The 23,806-nt window shown below is 37.3% G+C and overlaps 1 protein-coding gene across 2 annotated transcripts in view; it reads left to right on the forward strand.

The window, feature by feature from the left end:
- The first annotated feature begins 2,185 nt into the window (after window positions 1-2,185).
- Window positions 2,186-23,806, forward strand: part of arhgap29a (Rho GTPase activating protein 29a) — a 106,973-nt gene continuing 85,352 nt past the window's right edge. For both annotated transcript variants that reach the window (XM_049480872.1, XM_049480873.1), the window contains exons 1-2: window positions 2,186-2,277; window positions 7,059-7,474. In XM_049480872.1, coding sequence (XP_049336829.1) covers window positions 7,165-7,474 — 310 coding nt within the window. In that variant the 5' untranslated portion in view covers window positions 2,186-2,277; window positions 7,059-7,164. The remainder of the gene's footprint in view (window positions 2,278-7,058; window positions 7,475-23,806) is intronic.

Raw genomic sequence — 23,806 nt, forward strand, 5'->3', positions numbered from 1 at the left:
GAAGTAGCAACACGCTCAAAGTGGAAAAAATATTTCTCCACATCTCTCTCAATAAATGGTGGAACCATTTTGATATATTTACTGAGGTCAAACACTGGCTCTGCTGGTGACACAGCCCCTAAAACTGGTTCTATTGGTGGTGTAATCACTGGTGTAGCTGTAGCACTAGGTAAAGCCCTTGCTACCCCTTGTTTAACTGCTAGTTCTAGCTCTAGTTTCTTTAACTCAAAATCCTTTTCTTTCAACTGCATTTCTATCTCCAGCTTCCTTAGGGTTAGCTGCTGCTCCAATTTTTTTATCTCAAACTCTCTTTCTAGTTCCTTCTCCTTAAGAGCTCGGGCCTCACGATCACTTCTGAGTTTAGCTGCTTCTACCTGTAACTGTTTTTCCTGTAAAGACAGCTCTTTCATTTTTAGTTCACCCTCCTGACTACTTACAGAGGTAAGCGAACTTCCTGCACTAGGCTCAGCTAATTTAATCAAAACTCCCTTCTCTAATAAAATTGTTTTTACCACTTTAAAGAGAGAGTCCTTTAACTTTTTATCCTGGCTAGTGAATTCAATGCCATAATGCTGTCCAATCTGCAATAACTGATCCTTTGTGCATTCTTCTAGCTGCTCCTCAGAAGGATTATCAACAAACTCTTGCAAGACAAAAGCCATTGCCACTTAATCTGAACACTCAAAATTCAAACGACCAGGCTTACAACACTCCCTAAACATAAAGTTATTGTATTAAAAGCTCAAATAACAAGTTTAGACAATCTACAGAACCAAAATAACCTAAATCAACAAACCTAATATTTATAGCAGAGTTAACAAATTACCAACAAATCACATCTACAGTAAACCCCTCCAAAGGCTACAGTGACTAAACAGAAGTTGGCAATACTCCCACTACAAAATACAGGTTAAGGTTACTACTACCAAAACACAGGCCATATTACTGCTACAAACAAATGTTTCCCCAAATCTATTCACACACCCTCTCCCGAAAAGGAAGAGAAGAGAAAAAAACAACCCAACCAATGGGTATTTGAGTGTTCTTACTACTAGTTTAGAGTAACTCTGGACCTAACATACCTAACAAAAATAATCTAACTAAACCTTGCTAATCTTCAGAGGCTTGCCAGGCTCGAGGCCACTTTAAACGCTGAACCTCATTACTACTGGTCCCATAACTAGAACCAGAAGCTTGAGTGCGTACCCCCAACAGAGAACCAAGTCTCCACCCAGGATTACCTCCAAAAATAATAAAGGCAAAATAACAAAGCAAAATAATAAACAGTGCTCCGAAGAAAGAGCTAGAGACTAGCTCAGTTGGAACACCCTAACTAACCAGAGTTACTCCTAATAACTAAAGTAACAAAAGAAAGAACACTCAAACATGACTCACCCAGTTGTCTCTCTGCTGGATCCCATTTAAACAGCATGATCAGTAAACCGAATTCAGATTCTTCCGAAGTACCATAAAAGTATCTTGGACGAGCACCCCAATTTATGTTACGACCCAGCTCGTTCCAGGATCGCAACATAAAGAATGGGAGGACAACAAAGTAATAGCAAATTTAAAATACTTTATTTATTTATCAAAAAGTAGAAAAAAGATCAAGATGTCTAGGAGAAAAGTATTAAAAAAGAAGGACTGGTCAGCTGTTTAAACATGGGGGATCCAGAGCTCCTAAAAGAGAGACAAAAACAGAACCATTTTGTGAGGCATGGTGGTGAAGGGGGGGAAAACAAGAGAGTGAGAGCTCAACTCCAGAGAACCTAAGTACTCTCCCTAATTACTATCAGTTGCAACCAATTAAGACTCACACCACGCCAACCTCCCCTGGTCCAACCTCTGGGACAAACCATCCTTAAAGCAGGTGGGGGGGGGTCGTCACACACTGTAATACACACTCTTTATTACAGTTTCTGTATTTTAGAGTAGAATCGTGTTTTATTGCTTTTTCTCTAATCATTTATTTCTAAAATCAATAAAGTAAAAGTTTAATCTGCTGCTACAGTAAACAGCCGCCACTCACACAGGCTTATCTCCCTACCTGAGCTACCTTTAACTCTGGTGGAGGGGTGCTAGAAACCACGCCTCTTCTAAGCCCCTACAGCCAATCAGAGGGGTTCTCAAGGTCCAATCACGCTGGAGGGGGCGGGGCTTTGTTCGGAGCGTGCATGCTGCGATGTGGAGCCTGCACTCGGAGAGAGAGAGGGGTAGAGAGACCATCATTCTTTCAGGGTTTCAGGATTATTCGGAGTCAGGAATGTTTCTCATGGGGTAAGTACCTTTAAAACTGACTTTCACAATTCCAAGGAAAACTCAGGGAATGTTGGAAGCAAAACAGGGAATTATATCCATATAGTTGCTTTAAAAATGATCAAGATATTTTTTTACCATTAAAGTCAGCTAAATCTGGTCCAACTTTAGGCAGAAGTTGGTTAATCCTGACTACAGACTGACTGTATACACACATGTTTAGGAAAACTGAAGGAATGTTGGGAGCAAACCTTGGAATTTTATCAATGTAATCACTTTAGAAGTAGTCAGGATTTACTCCTCTGCCACTAAAATCAGTAAAATTCCATTTTTAACAGTTAGATCTGGTTTAGAACTAATGACAGAGGATCTTTATAGACTCACTGTTTACACGTTTTAGGAAAACTGAGGGAATATTGGAAGCAAAACCTGGAATTATGTCCCTGTAGAGGCTTTAAAAGTACTGAGGGTGTTTTCTGTTGCCAGTAAAATCAAGAAAAACTTTAAACACCTAGATCTGCTCCATCTTTATATACAATTCCACGGAAAACTGAAGGAAATGTTGGAAGCAAAACCTGGAATTATGTCCATGTATATGCCTTAAAAATGAACAGGATATTTTCTTTTTTTCTATAATTAGATAATCAACTAAATCTGGTCCAACTTTAGGCAGAAGTTGGTTAATCCTAACTACAGACTGACTGTATACACACATGTTTAGGAAAACCAAGGAAAAGTTGAGAGCAAACTTTGGAATTTTATCAATGTAATCACTTTAGAAGTAGTCTGGATTTACTCTGCTGCAACTAAAATCAATAAAATGCTATTTTTAACAGTTAGATCTATAGACAGAGGACCTTTACAGGCTGACTGTTTACACAGCTGTTTAAGAAAACAGAGGGAATGTTGGAAGCAAAACCTGGAATTATGTCCATATAGATGCTTTAGAGGTAGTGAGACTGTTTTCTGCTGCCAGTAAAATCAATAAAATGCTACTTTTAACACCTAGATCAGTTCAACTATAGACAGGGGACCATTGCAGTCTGACATTATATACAATTCCTAGAAAAACAGAGGGAATGTTTGGAGCAAAACATTGGAATTTTATCAAAGTGATCACTTTAGAAGTAGACACGATTTATTCTGCTGCCACTAAAATCAATAACATGCTATTTCTACCACTTAGATCTGGTCAACTATAGACAGAGGACCATTACAAACTGAAATTATACACAATTTCTAGGAAAACTAAAGGAATGTTGGTCAATTATAGACAGAGGACATGTTACAGACTGACTGTTTACACAAATGTTTAGGAAAACAGAGAGAAAGTTGGGAGCAAGACATATAATTTTATCAAAGTGATCCATTTAGAAGTAGTCAGGTTTTTGCCACCTAGATCTGGTCCAGATACATATATACAGAAGATGGTTACAGAACTGACATTATACACAATTCCTAGGAAACCTGAGGGAATGTTGGGAGCAAAACGTTTACATTTTATAATTGTGATCACTTTAGAAGTAGTCAGGATTCACTTTGCTGCCACTAAAATTAATAAAATGCTATTTTAACACCTAGATCTGGTCCAGTTATGGACATAAGACCATTAGAGCAACTGAGATTATACACAATTCCTAGAAAAATGGAAGTAGTGTTGGGAGCAAAACTTTGGATCACTTTAGAAGTAGTCAGTCTCAGTAACTCTACTGCCACTAAAATCAACAAAACACTTAGATATGGTCAACTATGGACAGAGGATCATTACAGACTGACTGTATAGACAACTGTTTAGGGAAACTGAGCGAATGTTGGGAGCAAGACATGGAATTTTATCAAAGTGATCACTTTAGAAGTAGTCAATATTTACACTGCTGCCACTAAAATAAATAAAAAGCTATCTTTAACAGCTATATATTTTCAACTATAGACAGAGGACTGTTACAGACTGACTGTATACACAAATGTTTAGGAGAACTGAGGGAATTTTGGGAGCGAGACATGGAATTGTATGAATGGGATCACTTTAGAAGTCGTCAATATTTACTCTGCTGCCACTAAAATCAATAAAATGCTATCTTTAACACCTAGATTTGGTCCTGTTATGGACATAAGACCATTGCAGCAACTGACATTATACACAATTCCTAGGAAAACTGAGGGAATACTAGTGGAATATTGGGAGCAAAACTTGAAATTATTTTATGTGAGTGCTTTAAATCTGGTCCAATCACGGGGAGAAGACTTTGACTGACTTTATGCTCAGTTCCTTGGAAAACCAAGGAAATGTTGGGAGCAAAACTTGCTTTACAATTGTACTACTATGGTCAGACATTAAAATTGGTGAACAGATTCATTTTGGTTAAAATATTTAACAGGACACCTTACTGAGAGTTGGCTTTGCGGTCAACAAATAGTTGTGTTTGGATTAATATTGTATGCCAAAATGTGTTAAAACAACACAAATAAATCAGTTTTACATATTTGCCAGCTTGATGGGAACCTTTTCTTCCAACTTATATGGTATACTTTATCATTATTTAAGTTCTGAAGCATATATAAAGCCTCCAGTTGTGGTTAGAATGGTATAATGTGGCTATACCAAACTTATAAACACAAGCTACAGCTCTATAAACCATCTACAGCTCTATATCATACTTATATACCATCTACAGCTCTATATCATATTTATATACCATTTAAATGCCTATAACATATCTATACATGTCTAAAATCTTCTTTTTTTTTTTTTTTCAAACTGATACTTACCCAAGTCCTCTTCTACGTGAATATGTGTATATGAAATTCTGACAGAAGCATTTTCATTGGCTACTGAAGCTTCATTCCATGTGGCACCCAGTGTTATTGTTGTGAGAGGTTCCCGGTTTATTGAGGAAGAAGAGGAAGTGGTGTTGTCTCCGTCTTACCCTCTAAAACTTCCTCATCATGTGCTCAAACATTTCACAGATAAGGAGAAAACACACTGCAGACACCATGTGTACCCAATGTTATCTGGGAAACATCTGAGGGGAGGGTGGATAAGGTGGGCATGCCCAATGCCAGGCTTCCAGCATTTGGCTGTAGGGTTCTCTGGAGTGTTGGCGCTCCATCCGATAACTTGGCTGAATGCAATAAACTCCTTGCAGCAATGTTCTGAGATCTAGTGTAAAGCTTTTTTTCAGAAGAATAGAAGTTGTTACTTGTAGAGGAAGAATGGTGATTCTGTGATGCTGGTACATAGGTGTGGTACATAGCTATAGATGGTGTTTATAGGGTATGGTATCAAGCTGTATATAGTGTGTATATATTTATAGTATAAAACCTGTGAAGCTTCGCAAAGGAATGGTATAGAACATAAGGTACCACTTTAAAATAAGACTACCGTTATTAAGAGTTTATAAATGGTTTACAATTAGTTTATTAATGGTTACTAATTAGGTTGTAGATGCCTTAAAAATCCTTAATAATCAGTTATAACACATATATAACATATATAACAATAATCTGTTTGCCAAATAATGAACCCACAGCCATCTATATGGTTTCCCTTTCTAATTATGTGTTATAACTGATTATTAATTAGTTATAACTAATTAGTAACCATTAATAAACTAATTGTAAACCATTCAGAAACCCTATATAAAGGTAGTCTTATTTTAAAGTGGTATCGAACATAATATATAGCTGTAGATGGTGTATATAGGGTATGGTATCGAGCTGTATATAGTGTATATAGGTGTGGTATAGAGCTGTATATTGTGTATATACTGTAGGTATGTATAGAGCTGTATATACTGCATATAAATACATGTGGTATAAAACCTGGTAAGCTTAGCAAATTAATGGTATAGAATATGGTACAGAGCTGTAGAGGTTGTATATAGGTATGGTATGGAGCTGTATATAGTTTACGTATATACTGAAGGTATGATATAGAGCTGTATATAGTGCATATACATAAGTACGGGATAAAACATAGTAAGCTTAGCAATTTAATGGTATAGAACATGGTATAGACCAGTAAATGCTGTATGTATCATGTAAAACTTGGTACATAGATACAGTATATAGATGTAGGTTTTATATATGAATGGTATAAAGCTGTGGATGCTGTATATAGGTATGGTATACAACTAGAGTTAGTTTATATAGGTATGGTATAAAGCTATAGATGGTGTATATAGGTATGGCATAAAGCTATAGTTAGTGGATATAGGTATGGTATAAAGCTATAGGTAGTGTATATATACAGTATACAGCAATAGATGGTGTATGAATACAGCTCTGGAAAAAATAAGAGATCACTTAAAAATGATGAGTTTATTTGATTTTTACCAAATTAAAGACCTCTGGAATATAATCAAGAGGAAGATGGATGATCACAAGCCATCAAACCAAACTGAACTGCTTGAATTTTTGCACCAGGAGTAAAGCAGCATAAAGTTATCCAAAAGCAGTGTGTAAGACTGGTGGAGGAGAACATGATGCCAAGATGCATGAAAAAAAACTGTGATTAAAAACCAACCAGGGTTATTCCACCAAATATTGATTTCTGAACTTATTCAGAAATATATCAGCTCTGCATCTGTTTTTGTTATTTCAGCCATTTATCATTTTCTGCAAATAAATGCTCTAAATTACAGTACTTTTACTTGGAATTTGGGAGAAATGTTGTCTGTAGTTTATAGAATAAAACAACAATGTTAATTTTACTCAAACATAAACCTATAAATAGCAAAATCAGAGAAACTGATTTAGAAACTGAAGTGTTGCTGGTGTGTAAAACCTGGCTGTGTGTGCAGGACCCCCTGGCGGTGAGGTGAGGACCCCCGTGGAGCTTCAGAGTCGTGTAAAGGATCGTTCTGTAGTTTCTCGCTCCTCCTGAAGGCCGAGCTGGCTGTGGTCGGGATGTTCGGTGGCGGGATGCTGCAGCAGAGCAGCGTGGGACATAAACGTTCAGGGGGCATCGGGAGATTCTCCAACTCCCACTTCCTCCCACTGGGCTCGGGGTCCGGCTCGGGGTCCGGCTCCAGGTCCGGCTCGGGCAGCTGGGCTCTGGGTCGCCCTTCTAAAAGCGGCTCACTGAGCTCCATCAGCTCCGGCTCGGATAGCCAGGACACGGCCGGGGCTGATCCGGAATACATCATGCAGCTGGTCAGCGACGTTCGGAGATTTGCAGACGTGCTGCTTCACCTGAAGGAGGCTTTCAACTGCAAAGGTAAGCTGCTGATGGAGATACAATAAAAAAACTTTACTACTACTGCTATTAAAGTGTTAAAGCAGATGTACAACCACGTTACTTACTACTTACTTTTAAAGTAAAAGAGCACTTTTAAGAGTATTCCATGTGTTAGACACTTTAAGTAGTTTTCTAGTCTAGAAGTCTGTTTTTTAAGTGGCACGACTGTCTGAGTGTTTGATCATGAGTTTGAACCTTTGCAAGGTGTATAGAAGCCTACGGGTACTATATGATGGACACAAGCCCAATCAGCCCAATGTAAATTACAATTAATATATTGTACATTTTTACTAAACAGTGATGCAGAATTAAGAAATGTGAGTTGAGTTGAGGTTTGATGTTTGACTCAAAATTTGGGACACACCCCTTCTTATGTAATATTTCATATTAATATTGTGTCGCCATTTTTTTTTACTTTGAAGAAGCAATTCATGAATGAATTATGTAGTAAACCAAAATGCCTTTAACACACCTGCAAAACTCATCCCAAACTGTCCCAAACTCATCTCACCCCAAAATTAATCTGAAACATATTCCAACTCATCCAAAACACCTTCCAAACTTATTTCAAATTCACCCAAAAACTCACCCCAAATTTAATCCCCCAGAACTCTTCCCAAACTAATTCCAAACTGACCTGAAAACTCACGCCAAATGTATCCCAAAACTCCTCCCAAACTCACCCTCAAACTCCTCCCAAATTCAAGCCGAAATTCACATCAAAACTAATTTTACTAAAAATAAAGAAGACCACTAAGGTTGTGTCTACCCAAATGATTAACGTGCACTGTATTATTTACAGTCCACTTTCCACATTTTTGAGTTCACTTTTTTTTTTACATTTTCTGTTGTATTAATGTGTTCAAAGTCCACCATAGCTGCTGTTTACCATCTAGTCCCTGTGTGAAATTTTTTAGACGGTCAGCAGTTTGAACCTGATATCACCTTGCTCTCTCTCTCTCTTTCTCTTACTGTGCTGGATGTGTTTGTCCTTGGCTGCTCGGTCACTAACCTGGTCTTATCTCTCTCTCTCTCTCTCTTTCTGTTTTGTGGGCTCATGTTTGGTGGATTAACTTCAGATCCCCAGCTATAACTGTAAAAATAGTATTTTTTTAGTCATTCAAAACTCACCCCAAACTCCTCCCTAACTTATCCCAAAACTCATCTTAAACTTTTCCCAACTTATCCAAAGTCAATCTCAAACTCATCCCAAACGTACTCCAAAAACTTATCACAAACTTACCCCAAAACTCATCCCAAACCCATTCTAAACAAATCACAAACTCACTCAAAAAACTCACCAAAAACACACCTCAAAATGTATCCCAAACTTCTCCCAAACTGGTCGCAAACTTATCACAAAACTCATCTTAAACACGTCCCAACTCATCCAAAATAATCCCAAACTCATCCCAAATGTACTCCAAAACTCATCCCAAACATTTCACAAACTCAATCCAACAACTCATCCCAAACCCATTCTAAACAAATCACAAACTCACTCAAAAACTCACCAAAAACTCACCAAAACTCACCCTAAAATTCCTCCCAAACTGTTCCAAAACTTATCCCAAAACTCATCTAAAACTCGTCCCAATTCATCCAAAATAATCACAAACTCACCCCAAACGTACTTTAAAACTAATCCCAAACATTTTACAAACTCACCCCAAAACTCATCTTAAACTCATCTTAAACAAATCACAAACTTACTCCAAAAAACTCCAAACTGGTCCCAAACAGGTCCAGAAAACTCATCCCAAACTCATCCCAAACTTACTCCAAAAGCTGTAACTGTAAAAATAGTGCTAGTTCTTCCTGATCTGAGCGCTTCATTGCTATTTTCCAGTGGGAACTTTACTCTGCAGTAGAAATATACTGCGGGCCCGGCTCCCTCAGGGGGGCTGGAGTTGAGTTGATTGAAGTTGTTGATGTTGTGGAGTGGTCTTCAGGGTAGCTCTGTTTTGAAGAGAGAGAGGAAACTCCAAATCCTTCATTCCACATCCGAACAGCGTCTCTGTAAAGTCCATATAAAGCGATGGGATAATCCGGGCTTGTGAGTGGATTCTGGTATTGTGAGGGACAGTGTGGGTAAAGGGGCGAGGGAAGCATCTGATCCTGATGTTTAAATGGTGAATTCCAGCATTGTTGGGCTTGAGAATAGTACATTACTCCATAATTAAATGGCTTTTTTTCCTCCCCACTCCTTTTTCAAATCTTAAGCGGAGCGTTTCAGAAACCTCTGGGGGAACGGCTTTGTAATGAAAGAATGAGTGAAAGAGTGGAGATTAAGTGGGTGGCTGCTCTTGCGTGTGCGGTTATTGCATTCCGCGCTTTCGCGTTCGCTGTTCGGGTCGGCTTGGACCGAGCCCAGCTCGGATAATCCGGACCCCTGAACACGGAGGAAACGGCTTCCCTTATGAAGAGCTGTTGTGACTGTGGGCCTCCCAGTATGGACAGTATAGGAATGGAGCAGCAACAGGTTTTAAAGATCTACATGGACTTTACATGAACTCTGAAGGTGTTCTTTGGTATGTGGCACCAAGTCTAATATTACATCAGATCCTTTATAAGTTCTGCAAATTGTGAGCCTCCTTACTGGCTATTTATAGGTTTATGTTTGAGTTAAATGAACATTGTAATAAATCTATAAACTACAGACAACATTTCTCCCAAATTCCAAATAAAAATAATGTAATTTAAAGCATTTATTTGCAGAAAATTCATTAAGTTTTAAGAGTTCAGAAATCAATATTTGGTGGAATAACCCTGGTGGTTTTTAATCACAGTTTTCATGCATCTTGGCATCATGTTTTCCTCCTCCACCAGTCTTACACACTGCTTTTGGATAACTTTATGCTGCTTTACTCCTGGTGCAAAAATTCAAGCAGTTCAGTTTGGTGGTTTGATGGCTTGTGATCATCCATCTTCCTCTTGATTATATTCCAGAGGTTTTGTATTATTATTATTTTGTAAAGTCCCTTATTTTTTCCAGTAAGTTGTATGTTGCTTTGGACAAAAGCGAAAGCGCCAAATGTAGTGTAATGTAAATAAAATGAGAAAAAAGTTTGGCGAGATAAAAGTAGTTTTAAAAATATTATTAATAAAAGTTGACATAAAAAAACAGATTATAGGTTATAGCTATATTGAGACATAAGATATAGATAAATAAATTAACTAGGGGTGTGCCATATCGAATCGTACATGATAATATCGGCATAAATTTTTTATATCTTGAACAATATGATACCCTGAAATATTGTTCCATATCACCCACTCCTTATTACCTAATTAGCACATCATGGTACTACTTTTTGCCAAAAAAAATCAAAAGAAAAATTCACACTGTTCTAATTACCCATTATATATGAACTAGAGAAGAGACAGATTATATTTGTCCAGTATCATTTATTTTACTTTAATCTTTTTTTTTTTTTTGGAAAATAGCATGAAATATCGTGATATTATTTTAGAGCCATATCGCCCACCCATAAAATGAACCATTTCTGAAGCTGTTAATACAGGGTGTATAGATGAATATCTAATCTATAGCTGAAGAGTTTCGGTGTATACTGGTGTTATGTTGGACAGTTTCCCGCCGTCTCCTCCGTCCTGCGTCCTGTCCTCTCCGTGTGGAGGTCCTGGTGTCTGCAGGAATCTCCTCGTTTGTTGGTGGGGTCAGGCGCGGGGCTTGACCCTGGCCGGAGTGGAGAGTGGTTTGGAGAGCTGGCCGATTGTGACCACTGCTCTCCTTTTTAGCTTTTTCCTCCTTTCTGTGGAGACGCTGGGAGTGTTGCTGAGGCGGCGACTCCAGCTCTTCAGAGTGCATTCCTCCGCTCACTCCTCCACAGCCTGAGTGTTTACAGATCATGCATCAGGACTGCATTGCTCACATAGCCTACATACACACACACACGGCTGAGGTAACTGTTTTTCAGGTTCACCGTTTAACCTACTTTTAAAAAGTGTGCGAAAAGAGTACAGTTATATTTATGGTATTTACAGTATGTTAAAAAAAAGAAAGGAAAAGAAAATATGTGTGTAAAGTACCAGCAAAAGGTTTGGACACACCCCTTCTCATTATGGGCCCTAATTTAGCTATTTTAGCTGGATGTAAAATCTGAATTTCATGCTGCAAAGCTTTTAATTTGTGTGTGTAACAAGCAGGGGTCTATGTGTGCTCCATGGCTATATAGGATTGGGCAGTTGACTGTTGACTGTTGTCAAGGTTTTATTCGGTCAGTGGAGCACCACTGGTGTATTTCCCACCACCAACCTAGAAAAAAAACATGCCAGAATTTTACCTGAACACACCTCACTTCCAGACCACCACAACTATCAGTGTAGATTTATTCCTAAACTCTGATGCTATTTTAAGTAAAAATAGAATGCTGACGAGGTGTAAGATAGCAATGAGCATTGAGACGCGCCCTGTGCAGGGTGTACAATAGGGCCCTTAATGTTCTTTACTTTAGTTTTATTATGTTCTACATTGTAGATTAATATTAATGTAATCAAAGCTTTGAAGAAACACATATGTAATTATGAATTAAACAAAAAAAGTGTTAAACAAGCCAAAATATGTTTTTTTTAATACTCGATTCTTCAAAGCAGCACCGCTTGCTTTGATGCCAATCAGCTTCATAAGGTAGAACTTGGAATGGTTCTTTAACTGTATTAAAGAGTAACTAAACCCCCTGATTTTATCTGACTCTACCCTCATGGGTGAAGTATGGGTTTAGAGGTGGGGCGGAAGGGAAAGCTAATTGGGCGCACAAAAATACAAGGACATATCATTCATGCTTATAGCACAGTTGAACCCGAGAGGGCGCTGCAGAGGCTGAAATTAACACAATAAAATGTTAAAGTTTAGAAAATGTTTAAAAAAAATTTAAGCAGGACTGGTATGTTTTATTACTTTAAAGTAGCTCTTAATAAAAATAAATATGGTTTAGGGTGAAGTGGCTCTTAAAAGGAGATCTAGAGGTTCTGAGCTCGACACGTCCAGAAAGCTGCACCGTTAAAATAGCAATCCGCCAAAGTCAGAGCTCACCTGACTCTTAAAGAGAATGGCTTAATTGCATGTTTCGCCCAAAATGTGCCCAAAAAACAATCATGATTAATTAAAAGCACTTTTTCACCAAAAGATCTCTAGTTATTAAACCAGTACCGTACTGCACAGCGGCGGTAGTCCTGTACAAACAGGCAGGACCAAAAATATAATCATGGTTTACGCTGAAGAACCTCGTATTCTTCAGTTCCCGCTGCAAATAAACGTTACTGGTTCCGAAATCTACTTTTGTTGGTTGAAACATGGTGAACTTTAAAATTAGGTTCACAAATAAGAACGGTGCTAAAAAAAGTACTATAAGAGAATTAGAACATGCCGTTTGTGCACTTCGAGCTGCACAAGTTGTACTTTTCCCATCATTATGACAGCAAAGACACGCTGACATGCCCTAAATCAAGATGCGTGGTGAGCGGATAATGAAGTTCTGGGGACAGAAACGCACCGAAAACTGACCAAACACAACATATTACATATATACTCATGAAATATCAGAATATTAGTCATTTAAACATATTTTTGGGCATTTAAATGGCACTAAAATCTCACTTTTTGCTGCGTCTATAGTTTTAAAGTGATAGAGAAAGCTACAGGAACAGGATCAAAACCCCCAGGAAGCAGAGATTAAGGGCATAGCAAAAAAAATAATCATTAACTAATCAATTTACACAGCTGGGGATTTAAACTCCAGTCTGCTATAATAAAGGTGGTGTTGATACCTATCACACTACACATTATATCATACATAATAAAATAGTAGTAGCAGCTGTTGTGTAACAGTTTGATCTGAACTTTAGTCCATCATTATAGATAACAGTGAGTCACACAGTATCAGAACCCATAATAATTATAATTATAGTTTATTATCAAGTCTATTAAAGATTACTCAACACCTCCATGTGATTAGAGTGGATGATGGCATGCAGTTGGCACTGTGCTAAGTGGTGGGGTGGTGTTGGCTTCTGTTACTCGTTAGCCACATTAGCTGTGTAACTCCAAAGTTTTTATCAGTAATTCAGTTTAAAATGTAAAACTCATATATTATATAGATGTATTACACACAGAGTGATCTATTTTAAGTGTTTATTTCTTCTTTTATTGTTGATGATTATGAAGCTTACAGCCAATGAAAACCCAAAAATCAGTGTCTCAGAAAATTAGAATATTATATAAGACCAATTGGTACTTTTGGCAGTGTGGGCAGTGTGCCAAAATGGTACTAAATCCAGTGAACTTAAATGGTACAAAAATAAAAAATAACAATATTATACAGGTTTTTGCAAAAGTAACTTTTTCACGTTTTGTCACTTCACAACCACAAACTGAAATGTGTTTTACAGTTATTTTAAGTGATAGCAAACACAAAAGTGCACATAATTGTGAAGTGAAATGAAAATGATACGTTATTTGCATTTTTTCACGTGCAAAAGTATTCAGCCCCCTTTACTCTGTACCCCCTAAATAAAATCCAGTGCAGTCAACTGCCTTCAGAAGTAACTGAATAAGTTGTAATTTAGTCCCTGCAAGGAGCAAGGAGAGCACTAGGCAAAGAAGCAGCCAAGAGGCCCATGGTCACTCTGGAGGAGCTGCAGAGATCCACAGCTCAGGTGGGGGAATCTCTCGACAGGACAACTGTAAGTTGTGCGCTCCACAAATCTAGCCTTTATGGAAGAGTGTCAAGAAGAAAGCCACTTTTAAAAGAAAGATATAAGAAGTGCTGTTTGTACAGCAAACATGTGGAAGAAGGTGCTGTGGTCAGATGAGACTAAAGTTGAACTTTTTGGAAAGGTGGCTCTATGAAGTATTGATATCGGGGGGCTGAATACTTATACACATCACACTTTTCAGATTTTTATTTGATTAACTTTTTTAAATCTATGTAGCCTTTTTGTTTCAATTCACAATTATGTCATACTTTGTGTTTGTCTATCAACAAAAAAAAAAAAAAAAGTTCAAGTGGTATGAATACTTTTGCAAACCACTGTATATTGTAAAAAAAAATGAGAAAATGTATGATTTAAAAGAAAAAAAAGGTGGGGGTCTTTTATTTAGTTTAAGTTTAAGAAAAACTGTTAAAATGCAAATCTAACACTGATTTTGTTTTATTTATATTTAAATACCCATTATTAAAAGCTTAAAGTGTAATTAATCACTATTAATAACAGAGTTATGTTGTGATTAATTTAATATTTGTTTTAAATTAATTACGGCACCACAAGTTTAACCTGTTTAAAGCATTTCACCGTTATATGACTAGAACATGTCTGTGATTTAACTCTTAATAATTTAATCTTCCACGTCCAGTTTAACATCTGAGGGTAAAAAAGCTAATGTTTAGCTCGGCTAAAGCCGTGACGGATAGATCCAGTCAGTCAGTCTCAGTGTTACTGTAAGGGGGTGTTAGTTACCAGTATGAATTATGTAAATCAGATACAGTAAAAGAGTAACTTGTGATTGGCAGAGCATTTTCCTCCTCCTGTAATCTAGATAAACGCAGGAAAGGGCACATTTGGGAAACGAGGGCTAATTGTCCTGCAGGAAGAGAAATAGGATTCTGTACGGCCGGCTGGATTACACAGTCAGGGGTCTCATCTCTGATGAAATAAAGACTAATTCTGTACAGGAGGAAATCCAGGAACAACCCTCTGCTTCAGGTTTGTGCTGGTAGACCTTCACCTTGGTTCATTCATTTAGAGAGAGAGATCAGACGAGATCAGTTCATTCTGTAATTAATGAGTTGAGGAATTGAGGAATGAATTGACTCAAGATCTGATCATACAAATATTACTCTTCTTTATACCCTAACCACTGTGATAAAAATGTTAAATTCCTTTATGTAAAGTATATATCGTCACTGTTCAGTGAAAATCATGCATCTCCAAAAACTGCAACTTTACAGGAGAGAGTTAAAACTTTTACTGGAATCAATTAAATAAAAAGACTTTATTTCAGGTTATTTTGGAGAATTTCTGTTGGTCCATTCATCAAGAGATTTTGACACAGTGTTAAGGACAGTTTGTGTGTTTAAATTATGTAGTAAACTAAAAATCGACAAAAATGGAGATACTTGTATCTCTATTCACAGCAGACACTGAATAATCCAAAGCAGTTGGCAAATAAGTCATAGTTGATTCTTTGTACTAAAAGCAATTCATAGTGGATATTCGATAGCTTATAATTAAAAGTGGATAATGAAAAACATAGTAAAAACTGGGTAGTGAATATATATATATATATATATATATATATATATATGTATATATATATATATTATAAAGAGGCTATTTAAACAGTCTTGGATAAAGTCTTTGGTGAGTGTTTGTTATTTAAAGGTAGAAGTCAGCAGCTGATTGGATAGGTTATTATGTGATGTAGCATTGGAGTGTATAGCAGAACTTACTTAATAATAACTTGGTAATAGTTAATAATGAACAATTCAAAGTGGTTACTAAATAATTTGTATTGGATACTTTATACTAAATAATTCATAGTGCGTAATAGGGGTGGACGGTATGGCCCTAAAATGATATCACGATATTTTATGGTATTTTCGTGATAACCATACTCTTAGTAAAATGGCAAAACAATGAATTAAAAATATATTTATTTCAAGAATACACTATTGCAACAAAATACAAATTACATGTTGTTACTGTATACGATATGATATGGCACACCCCTAAGAGAGATATTAAAAATACAATTTTATAATTTGTAACAGAAGTCAATGATCCAGAATGTCATGATACTAATAATAATGCTCTCCATATATCTCCATATATCCAGGATTATAGTAAAATAAATGATACTGGACAGATATAATCTGTCTCTAGTAGATATATAATGTGAAATGAGAACAGAGTGTGCACAGGCTCGGGCCGGGTGGGCTCGGATTTTTTTGGGCCCAATCTAAGCTCTAGTAGAGGCTAAATAATTTATAGCGGATAATACTAAAAGATTCAATGCGAAGATTTGTTTTAGTGAAGCCCTAATTTAGCATCTTTATTTTAATCTCTTGGGAAATGCAGAGATATGTAGAGTTTGAACAATTAATGCACAAATAAAAGTTTCATTTCATTTAAATTATAGTAGTAATCAATAATTTGGTCTCTCATATTCCATACAGCAAAATCTGTTTTTTTTTAATAAGCTCCATGAGAGTTAATTAATAAATCTATAATAACTCTATAATAACTCTATAAATATATAACTCATTTTAAGGGTATATGCGTGACCATCGAATAAACTCTATGATGGAGGTAATTAACTCTTCTTTGGGAGTTTTTGGCCTTTTCACTCTGTTCAGGAGTTAAATCTGAACTATTATTGAGTTAAAATATTTATCACATCCAAAGTAAAATACAGTTAATTTTATCATAAACTCCTTCACAGTGTTAACCATTAATGCAAAAGATTGTGTTATTGAACTAATATTTTTTTAAAATATGGTAATATTTTAAAACCCTGGAACATTTAGGAAAAAAAAAACTACAAAAACATAATTTCTGATTACAATAACAATTTCATAATCAACAATTTTATGTCATGCATTTTTTTTCCCTGCATGGGAACTTTAATCCTGCATTGCAGTTATCAGTGCATTGGCAGCACTTTGTCACACTTAACAGTACAGAAGATGGTAACTTGCTCTCATAGCCAACAACACATCAGTTAGGCAAACAACTATTATATAAAATATAATGTAATACCCAATGGAAGGAAGCCCTGGTGGGCAAGACTTCACACCTATGGTAAGCTAGGATTGGAGGACACACCCATTATACAAATAAATGGAATAAACTCTAAGAAATACTACCCCGCCAAAGAGTTTCCCTCAACTCAACTTGTAGTCTAACTTGGAGAAAAAAACTCAGAAAATGTAACACTTTCACACATTTTTGTTTAACTCCAGATTTTTGGACTCTAGAAATTTGCTGTGCAGAGATCTGTAGGAACAGTTCTTGATAGTCGATGGGTCTCCGGGCGCTGATGGTTTTGGGTCACTGCACGTCTTCAAAGTGTAATGAGCAGCGGTTAACTGGGTGGGGCTTCAGAGCTCGAACAAGAGGCTGCCGTAAATCAGAGGACACCGTGTGATTGGAAGTGATTTAAAGGCCTTTCAGTTTATGAGTTTATTGTCTCGCCGTGCTCAGACTCTGAAAGGCCGTCCCCTCGTTCCAGCCATTCAGCGGCGAGCAGCGCTATCAGACCAACGCTCTCTCCAACAATGAGCAATATTTGCCTCAGCTCTGTGTTGCTTTAAAAATAGATACGGTATTCAGGTTCAGCGATGTGAGGACGAGGCCTTTTGTCTCCTGTGGAGCTGCTCCATATCAGGACAATTCAGGACTGTGATTACTACAGATGCTTATCAGTGTAGATAAGGGGTATCTGTACTGATCCAGGGACTGGTCAAAACGGTCCAAAAACTTTGGGTTGGTATTTAGTCCAAGACTAGGCTTAGAGCAACCATATGAATTCTGAGGTTTGTGAACACCATTTTCCATTATTGTACACCCTGCGCAATGTGTGTCACAATGCTCGTTGCTATCTTACACCCCATCAACAGTCTATTATTATGCTTAAAATAGCGTCAGAGTTTATAAATATATATATATACACTGATTGGTATGGTGGTCTGGAAGTGAGGTGTCTTCAGGTAAATTTCTGGAGTGTTTCTATTTTGGAGGCGGGAAGCACAGGTGCGCCACTGACTTAGTAAAACCCTGACAACAGTCAACAGTCAACTGTCAAATCCATTAGTAGCCATGCTTTATAACCCTCACATAATAAAGACACACCGACACACCCTAAATCCAGCTGCATGATGCGCAATTGAATGATGCGCTATTGCTAGACCGCTAAGATAGGGCCCTAAGAGTATTAACAGACCTTTCATTACATGTTGAAACATTGCTTCGAGAATGTTTGATTGAATTCAGCCAAGCTGATGTATACAAGCTGGGCATCTGGCGCTTTCCTCAGAGACAACATGTACAGTAACAGCAAAAGTTTGGACAAACCCTAAATTCATTGTTTTTTCATAATTTGAAAATATTCTGCATAGATTAATACTAAACTAAAGTCATCCAAACTATGAAGAATAACTACTCTTTAAAAGTAGCACCTCTTGCTTAGATGATCAGTTTTGTACATCATTAGCTTTATTTTTTTCAGTCAGCTTTATAAGGTAAAGTCTCCTGTAATTCAGGCTTTCAGTTAACAGCTGTGCTGAACCAATCAAGAGTTAATTACTTGAATTTCGTGTCTCTTAATAAAGTGTTTGAGAGCATCAGTTAAAGTAAAGTAGTGAAGAGGTAGAGTTACAGGTATACAGTGAATAGTGAATATTTGAGTAATGTTCGAATCCAGATTATGAGAAGCAAGAACTACTCAACTAAATAAAGAAAAGTCAATCAATCCGAAGTCAATTTTAAGAACTCCAAGAAAGTATCCTGAATTGGATTCTCAAAAAAGACCATCAAAAAAGTTATGATGGAACTGGCACTCATCAGGGCCGCCCCAGGAATGAAGGAGCAAGAGTTACCTCTCTTGCACAGGATAAGTTCATCAGTTCAAGTTACCAGCCTCAGAAACTGCAAATTAACAGCTCCACCGATTTTAAGTTTAGCGACTACTTACAAATGATGAGTTTCTTTGATTTTATCAAATTGAAAACCTCTGGAATATAATCAAGAGGAAGATGGATGATCACAAGCCATAAAACCTCAAGCTGAGCTGCTTGAATTCTTTTTGCACCAGGAATAAAGCAGCATAAAGTTATCCAAAAGCAGTGTGTAAGACTGATGGAGGAGAACATGGAGGAGCCAAGATGCATGAAAACTGATTAAAAACCAGGGTTATTCCACCAAATATTAATTTCTGAACTCTTAAAACTTTATGAATATGAACTTGTTTTTTTCAGTTTACAGTTTTCCAGTTTTTTCAGCCATTTCTCATTTTCTGAAGAATCTGAAGTGGCCTCTAAGCTTTATTCCAGAGCTGTGTATTCTTATATGTTGCTTCACTTAATTTAATTTTGTATCACTGCTGTCCTTCTAGCAACACTGGCAGAATTTGGCCTGAGGCTGATTTTCCCATATAAGAATAGCAGTGAGTTGGAGCTCGGTCCCCTGAGAGTTATAGCAGCTCCAATAAGCGTGCATTGTTTTTCCAAATGTTTTTTTTTTTTTTTCCTAGAAGTTCTGCAGGTCACCTTAAATGGCAGTTATTCCGTAGCGCTCTCACTGGGCCGACCTAAAAGGGTGGCGTTTTTTACGAGCCGTTCCTGAAGCCCTCAGTTTTATAGATTTTTTTAAACAGATGCTTTCTGTCTCGCTGCGTTTCGCGCTGACCTGCTCACACTGTTGAAACGTCTGCTTTAATGACGCTCTCACAGTGTGTGACGGGAGGCTGAATGTCCAGAAAGGTCACAACCCTCCCGAGCGCCGGCTGGTAATTGGTATGGATTATTTCGGGGTCTGGTTTGGTCTGGGACCCAGCGGCACTGTGGAGTCTGGGCACACTAGAAGGTCAGTTATATGGTGTATGAGAGTACTGTATAATTATGTATAAATTATGTAAAATACTGCATTCTGTATGTCCAAATAATTGTGGACATCCCTTCTAATAAATGCATTTAGCTACTTAAAAAGGACACAGGTTTATATTACATTACATATATGACATTTAGTTGATTTAGTTCTTATCCACTGAACTGAACTGGGAAAATCTGCTTTTAGCTACAGAGCAGCACCAGTGAGCTGGATTTGTTTCTTATTTATTTTTATTATTTTTGTCTTTTTATTTATCTGATTTTATGTATTACGTTTTAGCCCTTTTATTTCATTTATTTTATTAATTTCATTAATTATCGGTTCCGATACATCAGCTCACAGACGCCTTTAGAGCGATGTGAGCAAAGAACGACATTTACCTACCCAGAGAGAACAAGGCCAGTTTTGCTCTCTCAGGGCTCTGGCAGCTAATGGCAAGCTGCATGATCGGGATTCGAACCAGCGATCTCCTGATATCTCTGTAGTGGTATCGCTTTAGACCGCTGAACCACTCGATGTCCCAGCATAGTAACCCAGACCTGGAATTAAATTGAACCCTAATCTCCCACATGGTAGCTCACTGGCAGGGGGTGGTGGTGTTATCCACTGCACCACACAAACCACTTCGCAGATGTGCAAATGGACATATACTGTACGTACAGCTTGTCCAGTGCCTGCAGAAGAGAATTACTGCCCATACTGCCAATCCAGTCTAATCTCTCTGGAGCAGGAACTGCATTAAAACTGTCAGTAGCAGCAATAATTGTTGAATTATTAAAAATTATACCCTGCTTTATTAAAAGCTCCAGCTGGTTGTCTGTTGGGAAAAGCCTGGCTGTGCCTCAGCTTATAAGGAGAAACTTTTCAGTGGCTTCCCTCCAACTTCTCTGAAGATTCTGATGAGTTCAGACTCTGGTTCTTTACTCTGTGCTTTAGTTTGTTGGTGTTTTAAACCCTAAACCCTAAAGAAATGTAATCCACATTATAGACAACACTGCCTCCTATACTCTAATCATAAAGTGTTCTATATAGTATTAATCTGTATATTATTCTGTAGTGTTTATTATACTACTAGTGCATCTAAAAAATGAAAAATATAGAATATCATTGAACAGTCACTTTATTTCAGTAAATCAGTTCAAATAATGGCACTTTACCTATTGTATGGACCTATCCCTATTGGATAAGCATCATTGCATCATTATGTGAGAGTTAATTCTTGATTTATTTCACTTCCGGTGTCTTTTCCCTTACAATTGCGTAGTGTGACTCACTTTTACTCTAAAATAAGAAGGCCCGCTCATGGTGAACTGTACACATGCATTTCTGGACAAGCTGAGAGATCCAGAAGCTGTATCTGAAGTAAAAGAGAAGTATGTGGAATAAGGGGGTTGAGTAATATTACAGGAATTTACACTAATATGACTTGGGATAAGTGCCGCCAATGCAGTACTGCTGCTAGGCATCACTGGGAGGAATTTTGGGAGTTGGAGTTTTCACTCAGAGGAGAGCGCTGCATTCCTGGCTCTGTTACATCAGCCAACAGATGCCTGTGGTGACCAACATCACAATAGGAGTGAGACAGTAAAATGTCAGATATAGATCACATTACAAAAAGATTATTACACTATTGACTTGTTGAGAAAATCTGATTTATGCCATTTTATCACTATGTGAGAATGGGTATATTTTGTACATACATGGGCTTTACCATTACAGTCATGTAGTGTAATTCACTTTCACTCCACTCCAGTAAATAAAAAGCATGTTTTAAGTGCCCACTCATGGTTTGCTGCTTTTGCACAAGAGATCCAGAAGCTGTATCTGAATTGTGATAGAAGTATCTTGACATAGTGAGAAAATCAGCTTTACGACACTCATACAAAGCCTGCTTTAAACGTCCCCTTGTGATCAGCTGTATACATGCATTTCTGGACAAGCTGAGAAATCCAAAACAGTATCTAAAGTCTCCAAATTATCCAAACAGATGCTTGCAGTGACCGACATCACAATAGAAGTGATAAAATGTTTGATGCATCATATTAAAAGGATCAGACATGGTGAGAAATCAGAATAATGGCTGTAAAATACAAGGCCTGCTGTAAACACGCATTTCTGGACAAGCTGAGCGATCCAGAAGCAGTATCTAAAGTGAGAGAAGTATGTGAAATGAGGTGATAGAGTGATATTACAGGATTTTAGACTGATATAACTCGAGTTTCGCAGTGTTACACAGTTCTGGAGAGAGATCTTGTGCAGTGCTCTGGCCTAAAAACATCGGTATTTTAAATGTATGTGATTTGAACGTGGCGAGTGCTGGTTCTGGTGCTGCTCAGAGCTGTCAGGATAATTACCAGCTTAGCTGACTGGTGGACGTCCATCACTCATGATGTGTTGTGGAAGCTCGTCTACATTTTTTCTCCTGGAGCCGATCACTGCTGAGTGGTTTGAGAGAGAGAGAAAGAGAGAGAGAAAGAGAGAGAGAGAGAGAGAGAGAGAGAGAGAGAGAGCAGAAGGATGTTTATGAGCGAATCCCACGGGTTCCTAAACAATTCCAGCAGCCCCTGAGAGAGCAGAGCTCTAAATAATCAAACCCTCACTCAAAATCTGTCCCATTCTCAGGCCTGTGGTGGACACTGGGAATGTTTTCCAGTTAACCCTCAGTCTAAAGTCCAAAACTAACCCCGGTGTTTTGTGCCAGGGGTCAGAAATTAAGTTTGCTGCTGGCCAGATTTTTCCAAGCCATTACATGGCGGACCACAAAAAATGAAGTGTAATGTGATGGAACGCTACAGACACGTAGCTCTCCAGCCCAGAGGGTTGTTGAACCCAATTGCAGAACACATGACGAAAGGGAATTTTCAGCGTTCTGTGTTAAAGTGTGCTACCCTTACAGAAGGCTCTGACCAATCAGAGGAGACGATGTGCTTGCGCGGTTTATTGGTGCACAGTTTGGTGCGTTTCATTAAGTTTATGCCTGTGTGAAACCAAACCAAACAGAAAGAGAAACGATCATAGAAGCTTTTGCAACTACAGGCGTGAAAACGCTCTTTTATACTCAGCTAATTAAGATCTAATTCAGAAATCCTCACAACCAGCTGAGATGTTTATAATAAAGTAAAAAAAGCTTAGTCTATTCAATTTATCACGCATTCTTTATTCCAGCGCCACACGTTACGCCTCCCCTCAAACATAAATAAGTATATACTAGTATTTTAATTATAGACACCACTAATAATTGCATTTTACATTTCTTACATTCATTCTTTTATTTACATTTAAATGTCCACTATAAAAACTTGTATTCTATTCTTCTACACTGAAAAAAAGATTTCTGCATTTGCTTTTTTAAAGTAAATTTAATTTCAGATCAATTTAAGTAACTTCAACTTAAGACTTAAATGTAAATAAGTGAACTGAACTTTATTCAATCCTTTCTTTTAGTAAACTTTACTTCATTTCTGCATACAATATTATCTAATTACAATTACTTAATTCATACAATATTACTCAAATAATTTATGATGCATAATATATTATAATTCCTGAAATTTATATAGTAATATATAATTTATATATATATATATATATATAAGTTCAGTTCACTTATTTACTCTCTGTAACATTTAAGTCTTGAAACTGAGTTGAAGTTACTCAAATTTACATTAAATTAAATTAACTTAAAAA

The sequence above is a fragment of the Astyanax mexicanus genome, chromosome 6, assembly GCF_023375975.1.
Source record: "Astyanax mexicanus isolate ESR-SI-001 chromosome 6, AstMex3_surface, whole genome shotgun sequence".
Lineage (NCBI taxonomy): Eukaryota > Metazoa > Chordata > Actinopteri > Characiformes > Acestrorhamphidae > Astyanax > Astyanax mexicanus.